This window comes from Aphelocoma coerulescens, chromosome 11 (genome assembly GCF_041296385.1).
Source record: "Aphelocoma coerulescens isolate FSJ_1873_10779 chromosome 11, UR_Acoe_1.0, whole genome shotgun sequence".
In the NCBI taxonomy this organism is placed as follows: domain Eukaryota; kingdom Metazoa; phylum Chordata; class Aves; order Passeriformes; family Corvidae; genus Aphelocoma; species Aphelocoma coerulescens.
Window position 1 is genome coordinate 8471470 of NC_091025.1, and position 21979 is coordinate 8493448.

Below are 21979 nucleotides of genomic sequence, written 5' to 3' on the forward strand. Positions count from 1 at the left end.
TGTGAATAGCTGTGGTGTCTGTTGCTTTTGTTCCAAACTACCCAAATAATTTTGTTTCTTTTTCTTCGAAACCTCTGTTACATGTCTCATTGTAGTGGAGAGTTCAGAATAAGAACTACTTTCTTCCCAGGAAGAGCTACTGCCCCAAGAGGCAGCAGAGTGCCTCAGAAGCCATGATTCACAAGTTCTGTCCTCACTTCAGGACTTGTTTCTAGCTTCATCCCCTTGTCTTTTTAAGTAGCAAAGGCAGATTAAAACTGAGCAAGAGAGTTTTGGCAATGCACAGAGATGCTGGCTTAGGGAAACAAGTCAGAATATTAACAAGATCTTGCAACAGCAGCTCGGGGCAACCACCTCCCAGCTGTCCTTCCTGCCCAAAAGAGCACGAGGGAGTAGCTAGAACTGAGCAGCTGCTTATCATCTGGGATGGAACTGACACTAGAGCTAGAGAGTCCTGCACAGAGCTCTCTAACAGCAGTGTTGGCCCCTTGCTCTGGTAGCTGGGGGGGCTGAGATACCTTTCAGTTTGGAAGCAATGGTATGGGTTCCTGCCAACTGCCTCAGGGATTCCTTTTTTGAACTTTGTGTATTGGGATTGAAGCTGAAGGCTGTTGCTCCTGTATCTTCATGAAGACATGCCCACAGGACATCCCACCTGCTCGGGAAAGGGTGCAGAGTACTCATGTCAGCAGTGAGCCTTGCTTTTGAACTTACTGCTCCTCTGCTGCCAGCTGTGGTCTTACACCACTGTGGTGGCCTCCAACAACAGGTCTGTAATGGGAGAAGGAGCAGACTTTAATCCAAAGCTACCCTCTCCCCACCCAGGAGAGACAGGAGGGATGAAACATGCACACTCCCCAGCTTACTGCAAGCCTGTGGCCTGCACTGTTGGGCTTGGATGAGCTGAAAGAACACCTGTGCCTCAGTGCCAAAAAAAAGTTTCAGGCAAGCAGGTGCAGGCCAGGGCCAAGCCTCCAGCAGGGTGTTCTGCACTCTGGCTGTCTCCTGAAGCATCAGTACAGCTTTGCTGCACCTCTTGGTGGGCTGGACACCTCAGAGGTCAGGCTGGCAGTCCTGCTTGCAGTGAATGTGGGGCAGGTAAACAGTATCAAAAACGTGCAGGGAGGTGTTGCACCAAGGCCATGCTCACTGCCTTTCTTGCCGTGTTTACCACAGGACTTGGCTGGCTGCTGCCTTGAAACATCTGAGCTGATCTCCAGTGACAGAAGCCATCTTAAGACCCAGCAGATCCCAGGACATAACGAAAAGGGCATGAGGCCATGCTGTTGGTGACCTCCCTAGTACCTGTGGATGCCAAGCCACTAAAAGGTAAGTTGCCTCATTCCTGCTGCTAGTCCCTGGCCCCTGTTCTGAGGCTGGAGGTGGGAGCTGTCTGCACACCCACCTAAGGAGAGTGTGCAGGAACAGGTTTCTTCTTGGCTGTTAAGCTTGGAAATTCCTTGGAAAAAGGGCTGCATCTAGGTCTGTCTGCACAGCATTTAGCATAATAAAGTCCTGCTCCTTGTTATGGTGCCAAGTCCTTCCCAATGCCTTTACAGCCTCACTGTCTTCCTTCCCAACTCCACAGAGTTGTGCAGCTGGAAAAACCTCATATTTCCCATGGCAGCTCCTTTATTTTTCTCTCTACAAACAGGAACACAGTTAAGCCCCAGAAAATGTTTTGGACATTTTGTAACAAAACTTGCCCCACCAGTGGATGAAACATTTAACTGACTCATTTCCTTTTTTTTTTTTAATAAAATCTGTCATCAGCTTGGGGCAATGTACAGTTGTAATTCTCACCCCGACAGGTCAGAGATGCCACTGTGCTGCTCCCATGAGAGAACAGCTGGAAAGCTGACAGTTGTGTGACCACCCCACCCACATTAAAAGCAGTTGAGAGTGTGTGTTACAATGGACTCAAGAGAAGAGTTAATTTCCGTTTTTGCAGTTAAAAAAACCACCTGCCCCCACATTATACAGTGTGATGGAGTTGCATGAGCAAAGTTTGTCTGTGCTTAGGTCAGAGCTGAACGTCTGAGTAGGAACCTGCCCACCACCCACCACTGTTCTCTGTTACAGTGGTCACGCTGCACCATCACTCATAATAGACAAAGGAAAAGTCCCAAAATCCTGTTCTGTTTGGATGCTTGTTCAGGCGTGCCAAGCTTCGATGGTTGATGTATTTCACAAACTTCATAGTTTCTTTGTCTCTATAAACTAAGGCCAAGCAGTTGTCCTCTGGATTCACTGTCAACAGCTAGAGGACACAAAAATAAGGAAGGAATCAGTTTCACAAAAATAGCTTTGATAAAATCCTTAAGAAAAACTAAAACAGTTTCAAAAGTGAGAATAAAGGTCTGGTGTTAGAAAATGAACTGTGACACCATTTTCATCTTAATACCCCTTACCTGAAGCATTATTATACATTAAGGGCTTCTGGACTTCTTACTAGCATGACTGCTCAGTACTGTCACTAGTACTGATACTGAATGTGACCCCAGGGAACAGCACTTCCCTGGAAAAGTGTTATCTCTGCTATAGCCTTATGTCCCTTCAAGGCAGGCTTCCCAAGTGGCCCTGGGTCCGGGTGCTATGAGGCACTCTCAGGGCCCAGGTCTCATGCTTCAGGTGAACAGCAGCCTCTTGAAGCTGAGGCCAGAGCTACACCCACGAGCAGTGTCTAGGGCAAGGAGACTCCAGTGCACTACTGAGCACCCTCAGCATTATGCTGGCATTATGACAAAGCGTAATTGTGTCTCTCCACCCTAAACAACTTTATCTGATCTGCAGCTAGCAACTGAGGTCCTTACCTCTTCATCTTCACCTTTAGCAATGTAGGAAGTAAAGCCACCATATTCAGGATCCCAGTCTTAAAATAGAAAAGAAAAATTCTTAGAAACCTCAATGCTGTCCAGTCTCCATACAGCCTTCCAGGAGATGCCATTTTTTCACCCTGCTCCACAAAGTTACTACATACAGGATAAGCCCCAGTTTACCTCCTGTAAACTCCAGTCTATTTTTTTTCTTCTGCTCAGAAACAACTTGAAGCAAATGTAGTGGATTTGCCTTTTACGGTAGATGGGCTATTTAAAGTTGTTTGATGCACTGCTCCTTGCCTGTAGAACAGTTCTGCCTTAGCAGATTTCAGTATCATCACCAGCACGTGCCAGTTTCAGCTGTACATTCTGGCTTCATCTGGTCTAAAATGCTTGTGTTGAGACTTTTTTTTTTTTTACAACTATCTTAACTAGCAATCAACCCGAAATGCCTAGACATGCCTAAAGTAACTTTTGATAACCCTGGGCTTTGTGAATTGGAGGTGCAGTGATAATTCTGATGAGGAAAGCCATGGAACACTTCTGACGGGTATTGTGGCCACCTGACTCTGCAGCGTGCCCAGAGCCATTGTGAGCCATTGCTTAGGAGAGGAACGGTCTGGGAGGCTCAGCCTTTCCCTCTGCCCAAGCGCCACCTCCTGGCGCAAGCGGGAAGGGTCAAAGATGATTCCAAGGCCGCAATCCCAAACCTTTGCATAAGGACTACTGAAACCAGGGTTTATGCTGGAGTGAGGACTAGGACAAAGTCTACTGAGACCTTCTATGTAGGAAAAAAGCAGGGAAATTTTGGCTGTTTTAGCACTGCTGAGAACTCAGAAGTCATTCCTTTATGCAAACCTTTTAAAAGGAGTGTCTGACATCATCTCTCTCTCATCCACTTACCTTCACAGCCACAGAAGAAGAGCAGGTCAAGAGCAAATTCTGTAGCTTGAGAGTCGTGGACAAGAGTGTAGTGCCCGTGGGTCCAGCGCCGCAGCTCCCCCGCACACACAGGGGTGCCCGAGCCTAGGAGAGGGCACAAACACACAGGGAGAGCCATGAAGCCACATCAGCTGAACTCAAAGCATGTGAGGAGCCCAGTGATCTCACACCACTGTGAAATTGTCTGCTGGCCCCAGTGAAAACAAAGTAAAACCATAGATCACATGTCAATATCTTTCTTAGAGGTGGCTCTAGGTTAGGTACTCCAGACAATGTGTAGGAGTGGGACCAAGATTTGCTCCATACAGCTCCAAGCTAAAACATGCTTTGGTTTAACCAGTTCTTCATTTTCTTTTTTTTTGTTATGTTTCCCCTGGATTTACAGTAGAGCTTCGGACCTCAAGAGCCAGCAACCTATCTGTTCTGGAAGTACCCTGGAACTACCAGAAGCCTCAGGAAAGAAGGATATTGCTCCAAACTCACTCTACATGGGAGTATCCCAGGAGGTATGTCATTTTAGGGAAACCTTTATTTTCTCATGGGTCTATCTCAGTTTTCAATCCACGCAGCCCCAAAATATGCCCTCCTCATAGAGGAGTTTAAAATCAAACAGTGGGAACAGGGCAAATAGCAAGCCAAATGACTAGTTGTGGAAATCAGAAAAACAAAGCCTTTGCTCCTGGTAAGTGTTCTGGTGGGATTTTTTTCAGTAGGACTTGGTTTTATATTACCTTTTATTCCAGTGTCCACTAAACTTGCCTGACTCAGTGAAGGATGAGCATTTTCACTTAAACTTCAGAGCCACTGTTTTAAATAAACATCACCAATCCAAATTCAAAATTAATCTAATCTTTGATAGTTGTCACTGCTGACAACTAAGTGGTTGTTTAGGCTGACAGTGTTTTCTGAAAGGTTGAATCCTAGTTTTAGGTATCAATTTTCTAATTCTAAAATTGTCTTACTTCTGACCTGTTCACCTTTCTCTTTTGGATTTATTATCTCATACAAGAATATGCTTTATATGAAGCAGGGCTATGTGGATATAGAAACCACGTAACAACTGACAAAAGATTAACAGCCCCCAAAAATCCCACCCTTAAGACTTAGGTCTGTTCAAAATGGTATCTTCAAATTAGTCATTGATTTACTCCGAATTCTTTTGCAATGGTCACTGATTTCAAATAAGCAATCTAACATGCTTCAAGTCCCATGTTTGTGCTGGGGCCTTGTGCTGGCTGCAGTACAAAGTGAAACACTAGTTCCATGAAAATCACTGGGAACTTTGTTGGAAACCTTTCACACTGCTGCTGTTCTACTCACCGCTCTGTGTCTCACTGTCTTGTGCTTCAGGAGTGTTGTCAGACTGGCATGGCTGATGGGGATTGCCATTAGCAGGTTGTTCAGTCTCTTCCTGCTTAGGTTTGGGACTGCTGTGCCCTGTGGTGTCTGCTGCTTGTCCCTCCCCAGCATCTTCATCCTCATCAGAAGGAGCCAGGAAGTGCAGCTTTAGGCCAGTGAAGTTGGAAAGCAGTAAAAACAAGGCCTCAGAGCGCAACAGCTGCAGGAATTTCTTCAGAGTGTCAGGGAGGCTGTCTTCCTCTGCTGCCTCATAGAGTCTGAAAGACAGCAGATGTATCTCCTTGCTGGAGAGCCAACAATGACCATGTCCAGAGGGACAGCACTGACCAGTGTAGCCTCATGGCAGCTCCTGCTCAGCCTGATCACCAGGTGCAGCGTGCTGTTGTTCCCACCTTTTATTGGCTGGCCCCTGACTACTCCACCGGATCTCTTTGTTCTCCAATGCTTCACAGAGTAGTTGGTATTTCTCTTTCTAGGAGAAAGAGACACAGAAATGTTAATATTTAGCTCCCAGGAAAAGAAGGTTGATGACAAGTGTTTTATTTTTGCTGAGTCCCTATGCAGCAGTGTACAGGCAGTCAGAGGGGATCATTCCATAGAATCAGAGTGGTTGACATTGGAAAGGACTCTGGAGGCTGCCTGGTCCATTCCCCTTTAGGTGTGAAGCCAGAAGGTGTTTTGTTTTAACAGATGTGCAAGCAAGCCCCTTCCCAACCTCCATGCCATGTGGTACCTGCCAGCCCTCTGACCATGTTCTGGCAGATCACATCAAATTGAACCACTGGGCTCACCTTAAGAAAGTCTTTCAGGAGAATTTCTGATTGCTCCTCAAATTCCTCCTGGATTTGAGCTTGGGAGTCCATGTCCAAATAAACTAGATTGATCCACTCATATAATATTTCATGCTGGAAGGGAAATGGATTAGAACACTGAATTTTCAAAAGTGAGTAAGATTCCCCAATTCCCCCTACCAAGCAGGCCACATTCCTACATGCACACACTCCATTCCCTTATTTCATTGCACCACAGGTATTCACCACTTTCTCTGAACTACTGCAGGTAAGCAAAACATACTAAGATGCATAAGAAAGAAACAGGATACAAATTTATGGACAGGAAACAAAAAGGAGAATGGGATAAAGATTAAAGCATCCCCAGTGCATCAGTGCATTCCCTAACTGGTATTATAGGAACGGGACAGGTACAGAAATGCAGATATAAAGATACAGGCTTGTTACTCACATCATAGGGGATGTGTGGGCTCCTGGCCCAGGGCGCTTCAATGTGCCGTGCAGGTCTGGCCACAGACGGGCCGTGGAACCAACCGCTCACTGACAGGCGGCACTTCTGCGACACAACTTCGGACACCTGCAACAACATTGGGCAGCACGCCTGGTTAGACAAGGACCAGGTGTCACAGGTACCATGCCAACTCATGATGGGAAATGGACTTGGCTCCAGAGAGCCCACTGCATACACAGAAATGTCAGACAGGGCTAGACCAGGATAGATCATCAGACAGAGGCCTATTGTCCTGAAGTCCACTGCAGGTTTCCAGAATTCCAGTAGAAGATTTTACTCCGAGCTCACAGAGAATCCATTCTCTCTCTCCCTTTGAGAGCTTTGAGTCATGGATTTTTAAGACAAAATTAAGACATAAATGACACAAAAATAACCCCCTAAGCAGCCTAGGTCAGGATATACCCAACCTCTATCACCGATCATCTTTCTCTCCAGCCTTCTGCTCTCTGGCCCTGTTTGATACAGTCCCTGGTACTCTCAAATACACAGGAGTTTCAGATTTCAGTAAGGTGTTTGTGTCACGCAGTTCCACAAATTATTCATCCTGTTCCCAGGCATTTTCCTGACAAGTATCACAGAGTACTCCTTAACTGGATCAGCATTTCTGCTGCAGGGCACTGCACCATGTCTGGATCACTGAGGGGGTACAGCAAGATCTGCACAGTGCCCTTGCACTGTTGGCAAGATGATGGATGGCTCAAGGAGCTCTTCTGGAGCAAAGTAACAACTGCCACATCAAAAATGTGAGCGAGTTTAAAACAAGCCAGCAAACAGAAGTGAGAGCCAAATTCACAGCAGTGGCTTGCCAGGATAGTAATGCAAAATAGAAATGGAAATTTTTCTTTCCCAGGATGATGCAGCTAGACTGATGGTTTAAAGTTGGCTTTGTTGGTTCTTGTCCTCCTTAAAGTCCTTGAAGCCCTCTCTTTAACACACAGCACTTAGCATGAGTATCCACTCTACCCACAGTTCTTCCCCCTCCCCACCAGGATTGTAATAACACACAGAGTAAATAACCACAACAATGAGGATCAAAAAATTAACAAGAGACAGCTCCTTGCCTGGTGGAAAGAAACTGGAGACACTTCAAAGAAAACCAGCGTGTTCCACGAAGGCACTAATGACTTGGTGATTTGCTGTGGCTGAAAGTGTTCTGAGGAAGAAAACATACCCTGGTTAAGATATGAACTGGAACTTGCAAGAAAGTGCCATTTCTCTCTGACTTCATGACACTGACTGGTGGGACATCTGGGTGTAAGGGACAGAGCTCAGAGCAAGGGCTTGGTGAGGAATCCATGCAGAGGTGCAGACAGGCAGAGTTGGGGCTGTTCAACCTGGAGAAGAGAAGGCTGGAAATGCTCAATGGGGTTTGCAGCAACCTGGTCTAGCAGAAGGTGTCCCTGCCTACAGCAGGATGAGCTTTACGATCCCTTTCAACCCAAACCATTCTGTGGTTCTGTTGCTGGAAAGGGAAGTTACTGTCATCAGTCTGGAGTTCCAAGCACAGTTACTGGCATTACTTCCATCTTGCCCCTACTCTTGGCCCTTCCAAAAGTTTCTTTGTCTGCTGTTGCCTCTGAGCACTGTCTGCAAAGCCTGCTACAGCCCATCCCTAAGGTGCACATTTTACTTCTACATCAGCTTCTCTGAACAAAGGAGGACTCTTTAACTCCCTTCTACTGTTTGAGGTGAGAGTTGCTGCAAAGGGGCACATAAGCTTCATCTTTTTCATCCACCTGAGGCTGAGTTTGGAGCTTTTACCATCTGTGCTGTACAGATCCAATGTTCCTCCATCACTTTTCTCCCAGGGTGGGACGAGGTAGAGGATGAAAGCGATTCTCCGACCTTCCAGTTCATCATCATGGCACAGCAACACATCTGCAATTACACACGTTTTGCTGCTGTAGCATCTTTCCAGTACATGCACGATTCATTCCAACAGCTGCTACCCAGCTTTGTTCCCACAAGGATATAACAAGAAAACACATGTTGTTTCCAAGAACTGCATTTTCACTCATCAGCATCACCAGCCTGACACCTGCAAGATTCACTTCTGTGGGACTGCACCGCAATTGGCAGATCAGGCCACTCTGAAGGTACAGGCAGTTACACAACAGCAACAGTTTTTTCATCATTTGTAATTCATTTCAGACACTATTTTACTGCTGGCAGCTTCTGGGACCCTCTGGAACTAGAATAAAATGAGGTATTCTATACACATTTTGTTCCCTACATGTGCATAGAAGCTTTAGGGAAAGGATCACTTATAGACTGACCAGTATATTCATATTTAGCACAGGATATGTCAATAGTTGGCTCCAGCTCTATCTGGGTCACAGCAGAAAGCCACACTCGGAATTCTTCACACAGAGCATGCCTGAGAAGATAAGTACACAGTAAGTGTTAGGGTTAGGATGAGGGTTAAGGTTTGGGTTAGGGTTAAGAGTAAGGGAATAACCAGCAGGAAGCATGCAACCAGTCAGAAGGTGCACGGGGAAGCGTTTCAGAGGTGACAGATGCAGAAGGGCTGAGTATCAAGGAAAGCTGAACAGACTTCAGTGCCATGACAAGCACAGAGCAGATTCAGCTCTCCAGGGCCGTTTTCTGGCCCGAGTACGGGGGCAGCAGGCGGCCACGCCGTGGGCCCACCCCGCAGTCGCCTTCTCTGGGGAGCCACCACGGCTCTTTCCCACCCTGAGCGGGCAAAGCCCCGAGCCCACGCTTTACCTCAGGGCGGCGACGTGGGGCTCCGGGCTTGCCCCCAGCTCCTCGGACTGCGGCGGCCCATGGAAGAGAAGAAGGGACGGAGGTTAGGGCGGCTCGGCTCGGCCGAGCTCTGCCCGGCCCGGCTCAGCTCGGCCCTGGGCCCACCTGCCACAGCGAGAGGAGGTCGTTGCGCCGCCCGCGGAAGCTGAGGCCCAGCAGTTCATCCCGCAGCGCCTCCGCGAAAGCCGGGCCTGCCAGGAAACCGGGAATGACAGCGTGCCGGAACGGGGCCGACTCCAGCACCACCGCTTCTGCAAGGGAAGGGCCGTCAGTGCGGGGCGGGGAGCCGGGCCACGCCGTACCGTGCCGGAGCCGCTCCCCGCGGGCCCGGCCGGGCCGTACCGTGCCGGAGCCGCTCCCCGCGGGCCCAGGCCGCCCCCGCGCGCTCCCGCAGCGCCGCGTCCCCGAGGGCCGCGCAGAGCTCTGCGCGCGCCTCGCGCCTCCCGCGCTTCGCCGCCGCCGGCGCTGCCGCTCCGTGACGCTTGGTGGCCATAGCACCGTCCGGTCGGACTACAACTCCCTGCGGTCCCCGCGCTCCGCCCGCGGTGGCCAATCGGATCGCACGGGGGCGGGGCGGAATGCCGTTGGCCAATGGGTGAGAGGCGGGGGCGGAGCGCAGCGGGTCCCGGCAGGCGGCGCGCGGCGCCGAGGGCTTGGCGGGTGTTAATGGCGGACGCCGCTCCTGCCGCCCAGCACTGACCTACCGCTCCCGCCGCCTCTTCCCGCCGCTTCTCGCCATGTCCGTGGTGCCGCCTAACCGCTCGCAGACCGGCTGGCCCCGCGGGGTGAACCAGTTTGGGAACAAATACATCCAGCAGACGAAGCCGCTCACGCTCGAAAGGACCATCAACCTGTGAGCGCCGCCTCGGGCCTGCCTGGCTCTGCCCCCTCCCGTCCCGCCCCGCTGGCGAGCTCGTCCCCGCTCTGTCAGCAGGCTCGGCGGGTTTTCCCTCAGTGCCCGCCGTGCGAGGTCCCGAGGGTCTCGGCCCTTCGGGGGGCTGAGGGCTCAGCGGTGGCAGAGCCCGGGTGCCGGTGGGGACCCGCCCGCCTCACAGGGGCTGCTGAGCCGCGCTGTGGGTACCGAGGGCTTGCTAGCCTCCGGGGGAGTGTGGAGTATTTGGTGTCAACGCTGTAGTGCTTAGAAACAGTGTCTGGCTCGGGAGGTGCGAACCCTAAGTAACACAGGGAGGGTTTAGGTGTGTTGAGCATCACAGTGGTTTTCGCACTCTCACAGGCATCCAGAAAAGCGGCAGAAAGAGAAGGGCTTTTTCTTGGCCGCGCTGGGATTTGGGCTGACCCTGGGCAGTCAGTAAGATGTGGCTAGATGTGCCTGGTGTTTGTGGTTTGTCTGGTGCAGATGTTGGAGTTAAAATCAGAGCGTTTGCTACCAGAGAAAATTGTCACTAATGTTACTAATGTCACTGTGTTACTAATAAGTATTTATGTATTTTTTAATGAGGAAATAATATATTTTTTTCTTTCTTCCAGTAGACTCTGGTGGATGTGGGATGTGTTCTTTGCTAAGTGCATCTGTCAAGTTGCAAAAACCAGCAAATGTTAACTGCAACAGTGGATATTCAATTTTAGCTATTAATCACTGACACTTTTGTGTTTTTTTTAGTGTAGCTGAGTTTATTCAGAGTCTTGTGAAAGTTCAAATACCAACTTCAGAAATTAGAATATTTCTACTGGGTTTCTGAAGCAAAGATTTATCAGGAAGCTGTGTTACCAGCAGTATTTTTATTAAGTCGAAGCTAAGGATTTTGATGTACAGACTAATGCACTCACTTTAGTATAGTATGGGTTAGCATAGTAGGTTATTAATAAGCCATTTGTGTATCTAAAAATGGAAAAGGAAAAAGAAACATAGATGGTTTTAAACTATAAGTGAAAGTGGAGAAGCTTGTTAGTAAATGAATCTGTGGTTTGGAAACTGTTTTGGCTCACTTGTCTACATGAGAAAAAACTCTAACAATGGCAACTGGCATGTGATTTCACCACTGTAAAACATGAGGAAAATTGGAGGAGGAGGGGTGCTGGAATTGGAGGGGGGAAGAGTGTATGCTACAGAAGTTTGACATATTTGCGGAAAGAATCCATGACAAGATGCATTTCAAGGAAAATATAAGATCAGTCGTTCACTCTGTTAATTCAGTTGCTGTGTGCCACAACTCAGTAAAACCATGGTGATAACTCATCACTGCTCTGTCCAGAACCATTTTCTTCTCCCTTTTGACTTAGCTGGGTGATTCTGTCTTTCCTCCAGGTCTCCTGCCATCAGACCTCTATGTTACATGGATTTAATTGCATAATAATACTCCCCTGTTGCCCTCTGTGCTGTGTTGCACTGACCAGTTTCTTGACTAACTTTTCTTTTCTTTTCTGTGTTCATTCCCTCTTGCCTGGAGAAATCGCTGAGTTTCTGCTACACTGTGACAAGAGTGCAGGGGTCCAGCATCAGCCCAACAGAGGGATCTGCTCACCCTCTTGATCTTATCCCAGGCTCCCAACCCTACACTCAGAAACTCAATATTTCTCCTCTTCTGTGATCCACATGTCTGATTTCCCACTTCAAAACAAAACACTTCTAACAGTTTAGTTCTCAGGCTCTCATTACATCTGGAGAAAAAAATTGCAGTCCTGTGCAGCTTCCTTCCTTCCTTCCCAGCAGAGCTTTATCTCCAGTCTCTTTTCCAGCTCCTTTCAGAGCTTCAGCTGCCTTTTCCCTGCAGTGTGGAGATCACAGAGGGTGTCTGTTGAATGACAGTTGGTTCTGTGCTTCTTTTCCTTCTTTTGAGCTAGCACCAGGCTGGAGTGTAGCTCAACAGGACTGTCTGTGCTTGTGTGTTCCATAGTGCCAATCTCCCTGGGACAGGGGACTCATAAGCCACCAACAATGATTTTAGCCCTGCACTATGACTTACCCGTCAAGCAGTGAAGGGTCTGCCTCAGGCTATGTGCTGTGTCATGGTGATTTAAAGTTAGATTTCTTGTTATGCAGCAACATATTTTCTCCTCCTTATAGGTATCCTCTGACCAACTACACGTTTGGCACAAAGGAGCCTCTGTATGAGAAGGACAGTTCTGTGGCAGCTCGGTTTCAGCGCATGAGAGAAGAGTTTGACAAGATTGGCATGAGGCGGACAGTGGAAGGGGTTCTGATTGTGCATGAGCACAGGCTGCCCCACGTGCTGTTACTGCAGCTGGGTACAACTTTTTTCAAGCTGTAAGTGTCTGTTTCTTAAGTGTAACTTCAGTTTTTTGTCACAGACCACTAAACATGCAGGCTCGGGGTTAAACTGTGTCCAACTGCTCAATGTTTTGAATGGGATTCATTGCTTGTAAAGACTTAAGTCTCAAAAGTATTTTTTGAATGGTGGGGTTTTCATCTAAAGTGCATTTGTTTGACTCTGCTTGTGAGGGGGGTGATTGAGTTTGGAACTGACTGGGAATCTTAGTTACAGTGCATCACTACAGTAAAATCTTGTTTAAAACTCATTAGCAGCAGTTGGTGGTGTGTTGTACTTGCATTGTGAAAGCAGTTAGGCTTCAGTAGCTTATGCTATGCCCACAAAAATGAGCAAGTGGAGGTCAAGGACTAACCCCCTGTAAATGCAGAATGATACCTGTTTACAAACTAATGGTTGAGCTGGGATAGCAAGAAGGGTAGGCATCTAAATTTGAGAAAATTGCTCCAGTTCATCTCATAGTTATCACAGCCAGAGTGAAATTTTAGTGTTTGATGATGTTTGTAGTGATGGTGGTGATATTATTTTTCAAACTAGATAGCCTTGGCTTGTCTTATGTTACCGTGTTTGTCTTCTTATTATTCTGTTTTAACATTTTATATTGTTCTCAATTTTGTATGTGTTAAGTCTAATTTTACGTCTAGATTCGTTTTTGACATCTTGATTTGAAGGGTTTTTGTGGACAAACCAGGCAAGACTGTAAATGATTTGCAAAATGCTGTAATGATGAAAATGAGTAATCCTGCATCATTTTCCCACGAGTTTTATTTTCTGCTTTCTGTATGCTTCAGTGAATGCTGTTTTTGTGATAAGAACAAATACAGGCAGTATTTACAGCCCTTCAGCTTCTGGTTATTATTGTTAAAACTTTACCCTTTGAGTGTCCCAATTATCATTGTGTGTATTGTTATGCTTTGTCCTGCTAAACTGGAAGTATTTTATGCAATGGTTATTTTTATAAGAGACATAAACGTACTAGTTTCAGTTTTGGTGAAAGCTGTCCTGCTGTCTTCAAATTCAGCAAAGCTAGATTTGGAACTTCTGACTTAAGAGCCATAAGTGAATTTGTAACTCCCTGCCTGGAAGCACACTGGAACTTGCCTGTGAAGATTGGTAAATGCAATAAAATAACTTTAGCTTTCATCATTGATTATTTTAACAGACCTGGTGGTGAACTCAATCCAGGAGAAGATGAGGTAGAAGGGCTCAAACGCTTAATGACAGAGGTCTGTTTTCTTTCATTATGTTCTTTAGCAGAATGTTGCATTATTTTAGAATTGCCAGAATAAGCTAAAGCATTAGAGTAGTCTTCTTACCACTGTTGTTATTTTGTTGCTTTTGTGATGTTCTCAGGTAGTTAACAAATAAAGCAGTCAAGTTTTCATTTATCTGCATCATGAGTGTGGCTGACTCCTACCTGCTGTTCAAGTCCTGTGTTCATTTGCAGCTTTGCTTTCTGACTGGCTTCAGGCAAGTGTGTGTAGAGATGAGCAATAAAATATGTTGTGGAGGACAACTGATGGGGACTTGCCTTTGAGATAGTCCTCCCAATGCACCATTTTCTCCAAGTAACTAATTCTGCCAGATAGTGTGACAGTGTATTTCATTCTTCCCATTGGTCTGATAGGACTCAGTCCAACTGAGTACAGCATAGATTTTGAAATGCTTTCTAGAGCGCCCTTGTCCTACCACGTGCGGAGGCTTTTAGTAAAAAATCTCACTTTATACAAAAATACTCTACAATTCTATTGAAAGCTGTCTCAGAGCAGTTATGAACTACATCAGACATATATTACAGCAAGTCTTTGTGCTTCCAATATGTGTTTACTAAAAAAATTTCCTTGAGGTAGTTCAAGGTCTGACTATTACTGGATTTTTGATAGATACTGGGTCGTCAGGATGGTGTTCAGCAAGACTGGGTGATTGATGACTGCATTGGCAACTGGTGGAGACCAAACTTCGAACCTCCACAGGTGAGTACTTCTGTGGGCTTCCATCTTCTTTGGTCAAGTTCTGTTTGTACTTCTAAAAGCCTTCAACCTGCCAGATGGGCTTCTTCAGTACCTGCTGCATGAGCAATTAGTTTTTCTGGGTTTTATCTATTTCATCTCGTTTCTATGACTGAAGAGAAACCACAGCCCTTTTTGAAATGGACACTGCTGTCTCCCTCCTCACACCCATGTGATGGACGAGAAAGCACTGGATGTAATAGCTTCCAGTTCTATGCTGAGATAGATGCACCATTTAAATTCCTTTTGTAGCCACAATGGAAACTCTTGCACTGCTGCTTATGGAACAGATACCCTGTGAATAAATTAGCCTCACTACCCTATTTCTTAGAGCTTTAATGAAAATCCTTGCTCAGTTTGCTTCTATGCATTTCTGTTTAATTGGGTTGTTTTAACGGCTTGTGAGTATTGGTGCCGCTTTAGATTCTGTCAATAGTTGTGACAGCAAGAGCATTCCTTTCTCGAGTACTTTCTTAGGAAAATGGTTTATTTTATGCCACAAAAGAACAATATATGACACATTGAAAGCCTGTACAGGGGTTGATAATTTATAAAGTAGCACTTAAGACTGCACAGTTTTCAAAGCTCTGTACAACTGTTTTTTACCATTTTTCTTCTAGTATCCCTATATCCCAGCTCATATTACAAAGCCTAAAGAACACAAAAAGCTTTTTTTGGTCCAGCTTCAAGAAAAGGGTAAGTGTTTACATCAAAGTGCTGTATTTGTTACAGCGTTTAAATGCTTGTATTTCACACAAGGGAATGTAGTAGCATTGTGATTGTATGCTTGCAGTTGTTTGTAGTTGATCACTAATAAAGTTAAATGTTGGTATTTGTTTTGAAGGTAGATCCTTTGAACACGAGTTCCTAGTAAATTTTCATTCGTGCTCCTGCATCGGTCTGTGTACACCATGTGAATCCCACATTTAACTAGAGAAGGAAAAAAACCTGCTTGAGTGCTCCATGTAGTAAACTTGTTTTGAGGTCTACATGGAGCGATGATACCTTGGCTGAATGTGTGCTGGTTTTTCTGATTCGTCAGCTTGTATTTGTTTTTAGCTTTGTTTGCAGTCCCCAAAAATTACAAGCTGGTTGCAGCACCATTGTTTGAGCTCTATGACAATGCGCCAGGATATGGACCCATTATTTCCAGCCTTCCTCAACTTTTGAGCAGGTATGTTGTATTTGTATAGTGGTTCTTGGGAATACGTTTGCTGTGGGACTCCAGAGCAAGGCAATGCGCTACAGAAACCAACTTGAAAAGGTTGCATCTATCCCAAAGATTCTGCCTCAGATGCAGTGTGATGGACACTTTCGAGGCACTGATCACAACTAGCTAGCACCAAAGTCCTGCCTGGCAGTTGTAGCTAAGGAAGATGTGGAAGATAGTGAGGATGAGGCTGTGCAGAGGCTGAGGAACAGCTTCTTGTAGCTACTGTGGACCACTAGAGAGTTGAAGCCAGGATGTGAGCTTGAAGCACTGAGTTAGGTGTGGACGAATACAGCTTTGTGCTGGTTAAATGTGGTGGGTTTTTTACACTCTGTAGTAGAGTTAATGAAGTGTAGCATCTTTATGACACAAATATCTGTAGCTATATTTTTTCCTTCCTCTTCCAATGTGTACATGCTTTGACTTTCTTACCTGGAAATGGCTTGTGACTCGTCCCTCCAGAGCTCACTAGTTTCACTGGTCTCTTACTTTAGAGAATGTTCAGACATCCCAGGTGTCCCACAGCCTGCCAGCTCTTCCTCAGGGAAGTAGTTCTGTCACCCACCTACTATGATGAAAAAAGTATGTTAGCAGAATGTTAGCACTGGTATTGCCCATAATATTCTTGTTTCCTGCTGAGTTTTTTTCTCTCTAGCCCCAGTTTTGGCTTCTCCTCCTCTAAAGACAGCAGGTACTTGCTCTTGGGTACCAGCAAAACACTATCTGTTATGCAGGTTGGGTGGTGATGCAACAGACACACCCAAAGGCTGGGCATCTGGAAGCTGAGATGGATGCTTGCTTCTACTGTTATTTATGAAACTTAGTTGGGAAAAATTCTCTTTTGAGTATGTCTGTATGTTCCCCTCGGAATATGTAAGGTTGGCCTGGCAGCAGAAATGCTGCAAAAGAGTAGCTGATGGAGGAATATAACTCTCACTGTGATTTTTGTATCTATGAACCTGTTCTAGGAGATGAAATGTTAATAATTAGTTCTTCTGCAACCTTAAGAGACAGTTGTGCAATGCTGGTGTAGGATTGGCTGTTAAAAATGATGCTTCCTGCTACACTGTAAAGCTGTCTTATTAAAAAATGCACTTTTGCCCTGTCAGGTGGAAGAGTTCTGTTCAGAACAGAAACAAAACATTTGCTTATTCATTCAAAAATGCCCTTAAAAAAAGAATGAAAATTCCTCACTTGGTATAATGCTCTTAATTTTAGGTTCAACTTTATTTACAACTGAATTCCTATATACCTGAAGACTCCAGTAGAAGAAGCCGTCTCTGTGAGCACAGCTTTAAACTGTAGAGAAATGAATATGTGTGACACAAGAATTTTTTTAAGTCATTCTGTTCCTGAAGGCCACTAAACATTCTATGGTATGAACAGAGAAGTGAATCTCAACTGTTTAGCTAGAGAGATGGCAATGGGCTACCAGTGTTTCAATCCCTTTTCACTGTAATACTCACCAGTTTATTGTTTTGTACAACATTAAACAATATGGTTAAGATTCTGTTTGTGTTGGGTTTGGTTTGGTTTTTGTTGTTGGGAGGTTTTTTTTTAGTGTTTTTTTTTCCTTCTGTTTTTAGTTGTTTTATTTTTCTTTAATTGTCTCTTTTAGGTCCATATTTTAAACATTATTACTTTTCTTCAGGAATACAGATGACCTTGGAAATGAGGAGGAGCTAAGCCATTCAGAGCCCATTCAGATGCTGCAATCTCTATCCCTGAGCAGGGAATTTCCCTAGGATCCGGGAGAAATGAAACAGTATAAGTGGGTGCAATATTGTTTTGAGACTTAATTAACTAGGAGACCGGAACTGCTGTTTTGAGGGAGCATGAGTACTTAATGGCAAGTGTAGCCTTTACCTTTTTTTACCAGAACTGATCTGTTTGTACAGGGCTTGGAGGAGATGCAACATGCATCTGTTCCTTCAGTGCCCTGTCTTAAGACAGTAACAACCCAAAAAATTCTGTTGGACTGGTCTGAGATACAGTTAAAATAGGGAAAGTGAAGTTAATTTTGTATATTTTTCCTCAGCTATGGGACAGAATCAGGGTCATGCTGAAATGCTTTGCCAGTGCCCCATGCAAGTGGTTCCATGTTGTGCTGACCTGTGCTGTCTTGTCCTGCAAGGGATACCCACGCTTCTGCTTTTTCTCCTCAACATTTCAGTCTCTTGTAGGTGGCAAATACCAATCTTCCTAATTCTGGGGTTTTTACATGCTTGGCAAAAAGTAAAGTCCAGTTGGATGTGACACTTCCCAATGCCTTTATTTTGCTTAATGAGCCTTTAAAAGATTTGTTTCCAAGTTCTGCCTCTGATCAGAAGATGCATTGTTGCTTGTGCACTGTCCTCTCATATGAAGGCAGGGTTGGAGAATGCCTGCTGCCAAGAGAACTGAATCTTGCCAAAGTGCTTGGCTCTGCTGCCATCTGCACTGGTAAGCAATGTACAGAACAATCCTGACAGCTTGGTGCTTTGGTCAAATTGAAGCTGTGCAGTATGGGAAATGTACTGACAAATGCATCAAAGGTAGTGGAAGGGCTGTTCTCTTCGGTCCTATGGATGGAAGGCCCAGACAGATGGTGAGTAGAATGTATGGTTTCTTAGCTGCCACCTGGGGGAAATAAAGCTAGCAGGGGAGTGGAAAAGAGAACCCTTTTTGCCCGTGGAAGTAAGGAAGGGCAGGTGGAAGTTTGGAAGTCAGGTGCTGCAAGAACAAGGAGCAGAGTGCAGCTTTTGAGCCCTGGCACTTAAGAGCACATCTCACCTTACTTACCACACGGTAGTTAGGGAGACTAATTCTTCCAGGCTGCCTGTGGAAGGGCGCTGCTCCTGCAGTCTCTACGCGCTCTCCTCTGCCACCCTGCCTGTGGGTTTGGGGCCTCCCGAAGGCCCCTCTAATTCCCCCACGCGCGGCTCCGGCGGTGCGGCCGCTGTCCCGGGCGCGGGGGGGTGCGGGGCAGGGCCGGGCCGGTGGAAGCGCCGCCCCGGCCGTGACTCAGCGCGCGGGGTGACGGGCGGACGCGGCGCCCGGAGCTGGGGCGGGCGGTTCGGGCCCGGTTTCTTTCCTTTCTCCAGCGGGGGCGGCTCGCCCGGCCCCGGGGAGGGGCGGCGGGGCGGGCGTTGAGCCGGGGGAGCGCGGCGGGCCGGGGCCGGGGCCGGGCGGCGGTGAGGGCTCCGCGATGCCGCTGCTGTTCCTGGAGCGCTTCCCCTGGCCCAGCCTCCGCACCTACACGGCACTCAGCGCCCTGGCGCTGCTGGGCGCCGGCCTCAGCGCCTACCGCGCCCTCAGCCAGGCGCCCGGCGGGGCGGCGGACACCGAGCCGGCCGAGCCCCAGCGCTGCGCCGGCCCCCGGGCCCTGGACGTCGCCTACTACCTGCTCTCCGATAGCCTCTGCGTCTGGGTGAGCCCGGGGCGGCGGCGGGGCCTGCGGGCCCGCGGCCTGCGGGGCTGGGATCGGGATCGGCCTCTGCCAGCACCTCCCTGCGGCCGGGGGGAGGCGGGCGGGTCCGGGGGGTGTTTCGTTATTGTTGTTTGGAAACTGCTCGCGGAATAAAGACGGGGCTCGGCTGGCTTCCCCCTGCCCGCCCCGGGCCGCCTCCGCAGTCACTTCCCTTCCTGCCTGGCCGGGGCAGTGGGGCAGTGTTAGAGCCGAGCGCCCCGAGAGTTCAGCCCGCGGCTTGTGCTTCTCTCCCCGAGCGCCTCTCGCTCGTCCTGGCCGGGGCGTTTGGGAGAAGCTGTTGGGAACGTTTGCCGCTGTCCCAGGCGGGTGCTGGGCTTAAGCTTCGCCAAGCACTGCCCGACCTGCTCTCCCAGAAATCTGAGTAAGGGACTGTCAGGCATTCGAGCCCAAGCTTTACACGTCTTTGTTTTTTTTCGTGGTTTTTTTTTTTTTTTTTTTTTTTAAATATAGGACTTAAAGTCTTGTAGGTAAGAGGAAACATTCTCACCATATAAGGAAAAAAGAAAATAATTGTCTGTATCTTTTAAAACCCAAACCTCATAATGGTTTATGAATTTTGGCTCACTGATTTGTAGTTGAAATAAAGGCTCAACAAGGGGATATCGAAACCTTGCTGAGTTGTTGCTGTTAAACTTTTCATCTGTCTGTCACTCAAAGGTGGCAGTAGTTGGACATCTGCTTCACAACATGCTTGCTTGACTGAGATGCTGATTTTTTAATATACCAAACACATTCATTCTGTTGAAACGTGGTCTCTGGACCTTAAGTTAAGGGTCCTGGAAAAGTTTTTTCTATGTCCTTTGGAAATGGCAGGGCGAGGCTTCTTCATCATCCACCTTCTCGCCTTTTTAAAGTCCTGCCTAGGTCAAAAGTTAATTACAAGTGCCTTTGCCAAATGTGAGATAGCAGTTTTCCCAGGCCCATGCGTTGTGCTTCTTTCTCCTTTGCTGTAAAGCAGTTTCCCAAGAAAGCCTCAAGCAGTGTTGTTACTGAAGGTGTGTACTATTCAGCATGTTTTGAGGCAACCTCTGAATCCTCTTACTGTAACAAAGATTCAAACTGGAGTTTTCTTATCTGCCATGTGTTAAACTAAATTAGCATCTTGGTGATCTCGAAGTTTTGTCCCGGTGTTCCTTCTTGAAATTTGCTAATCTGTATTGTGAAGAGGTAGATCAGTTTGTTGGCTGTACTGCTGTATCAAACTAACTGTGTTAGTATTTATAAGAAAAAAAAAAGCTAAGTGACTTATCAGCTACTTAATGTATCTTGGAAGAGGCCAGGCTTAAATTTCACAAAAAAAAGAGGAACTAATACTGTTCTGTGAACAACAGCAGGTTTTGTTAGACTCGTTCATTCCCCTTCTCTCCCTCTTTCTAAATAGAGCAAAAGTATTTGTTGCTGACTGCTGTCTTTCTTTCCAGGTGCTAGTGAACACTGCTTGCTGTTTTCTGATGCTGGTTGCTAAGCTAATCCAGTGTATGGTGTTTGGTCCTCTTCGTGTCAGCGAGAGGCAGGTGAGACAGCAAACAAGGAAACCGTGAAACATGGCAAATGTTGTGATTTTCTATATAGAACTGCTGAAACTGCACAAGGAAAGTAAATTTTACAATATAGGTCTTACCATTTGGTTAGCTACTATATCCACAGCCACAAGCTTCCGGTTTATTTAAGGGAATTTTTCCTGTTGTATTTCATAAGCCCACAGTCAACTTGAAAATCCTGTTTCTTAATGAACTCTGTCAGATTTTTTACAAGTGCACCTCACTTCAAAATACTTGTAGCATGTTCTTCTCTATCCTGTCTGCACCTGGCAGTGTTTCTCCATGGCGTTTTGTAGTTGTCAGCACTGGCAGTCTTGAGTTCCCTCTTCTTTTGTACCTTGACTGCTGGAGAAGTGCTTTCCATCCTCATTCACTGAGTGGACGGTTTGCCAGCCTGCAGGTTTAAGAGGGAGTAGGCGAGAAAATCCCCAGAGAAAGGAGGTGAGCAGGACTGAAAACTGAGGCTGTTTAGTCTGGCTCTGGGCTGTGTGAGAATGTAAAAATTCAGCAAGGGAACTATGAAAGCCCAGGGTTTTTAAAAACAGGATCCTGCAGAAGATGAAAGCAGCAGCAGGACCTTGAATAGTATCTTTTTAATAGTATTTTTTTAAAAACCGGTAAGGCAAATGCATAAGTTGCTTGTGTAAATGCAGTAGCACTGGTTTGGAGTGTGTTCACATATTAAAAAAAAGTCTTTAAATGCAGTTCTTTAGGAATCAGGTCGTGATGATTTTTGACATGCAGAACTAACGTACACAAAGCCTCATTAATAACTGTGGATCTCTCAAAGCCTATTGTATTTGTAATTCATCCCCTATAGTGTCTCTGAGTGGTTTGTTAAAACCAAGGCACTATCAAACTGCAGTGGGCCAGATTTTCTACCCAGTCCATGTTGACTATAAGGATGTAGAATTCTAACTGGTGATAGTTTCCAGGATGTTCTCTACCCTCTTAAAAACTGAAGTGAAAAGCAGTAGCGGGATGGATCCATTTGTGTTTGGACAGTGGGAGTTTGCCTCAGTTGTCATGTAAAGGAAAGCTGCTTATTAATACTGGCAAGCCCAAAATGGCAGCATCATTAAGGAATTCAGGGCCTGTCTTAACTAAACTCCTGGTGACTTCATCATGTACTTTAACAAAACATTTTGTTTCATAAATTTTTTTTTATCCCCTCCAAGCTGGCTTGCTGTCTGCTGCTTGAGAACATCATATTGTTTCTTTCATACTGCGTGTGTGTGGGAATCATTTTATTTTCATTGCTCATCCATCTCATTCTCCACTGTAGGCACTGTGATTCTTAAGAACAGACTTTGT

At 46.4% G+C, this 21979-nt stretch overlaps 3 protein-coding genes across 5 annotated transcripts in view; 2 read left to right on the forward strand and 1 right to left on the reverse strand.

The window, feature by feature from the left end:
* Nucleotides 1-1359: 1359 nt before the first annotated feature.
* OGFOD1 (2-oxoglutarate and iron dependent oxygenase domain containing 1) lies at nucleotides 1360-9686 on the reverse strand. The gene is made up of 13 exons (XM_069027282.1): nucleotides 9531-9686; nucleotides 9294-9439; nucleotides 9150-9196; nucleotides 8699-8799; nucleotides 8184-8300; nucleotides 7484-7575; nucleotides 6363-6488; nucleotides 5912-6025; nucleotides 5513-5592; nucleotides 5082-5377; nucleotides 3723-3845; nucleotides 2814-2872; nucleotides 1360-2260 (listed from the first exon to the last, which is right to left on the reverse strand). Exons 1-13 carry the CDS (start codon nucleotides 9679-9681, stop codon nucleotides 2099-2101), a joined length of 1614 nt encoding a protein of 537 aa, XP_068883383.1. The 5' UTR covers nucleotides 9682-9686; the 3' UTR covers nucleotides 1360-2098.
* Nucleotides 9687-9808: 122 nt separating this feature from the next.
* NUDT21 (nudix hydrolase 21) lies at nucleotides 9809-17165 on the forward strand. Its single transcript, XM_069027302.1, has 7 exons — nucleotides 9809-10041; nucleotides 12214-12414; nucleotides 13599-13662; nucleotides 14320-14409; nucleotides 15066-15141; nucleotides 15505-15619; nucleotides 16874-17165. Exons 1-7 carry the CDS (start codon nucleotides 9926-9928, stop codon nucleotides 16893-16895), a joined length of 684 nt encoding a protein of 227 aa, XP_068883403.1. The 5' UTR covers nucleotides 9809-9925; the 3' UTR covers nucleotides 16896-17165.
* A 1510-nt stretch (nucleotides 17166-18675) lies between these two features.
* Nucleotides 18676-21979, forward strand: part of AMFR (autocrine motility factor receptor) — a 28522-nt gene continuing 25218 nt past the window's right edge. The window contains exons 1-2 of one of the 3 annotated variants that reach the window (XR_011154574.1): nucleotides 18676-19064; nucleotides 20546-20638. Coding sequence is in view for 2 of the 3 variants with exons in the window: in XM_069027301.1 (XP_068883402.1) it covers nucleotides 18843-19064; nucleotides 20546-20638 (315 nt within the window). In the remaining variant the exon portion in view is untranslated. The remainder of the gene's footprint in view (nucleotides 19065-20545; nucleotides 20639-21979) is intronic. The other 2 variants (XM_069027301.1, XM_069027300.1) reach the window with 2 other exon arrangements.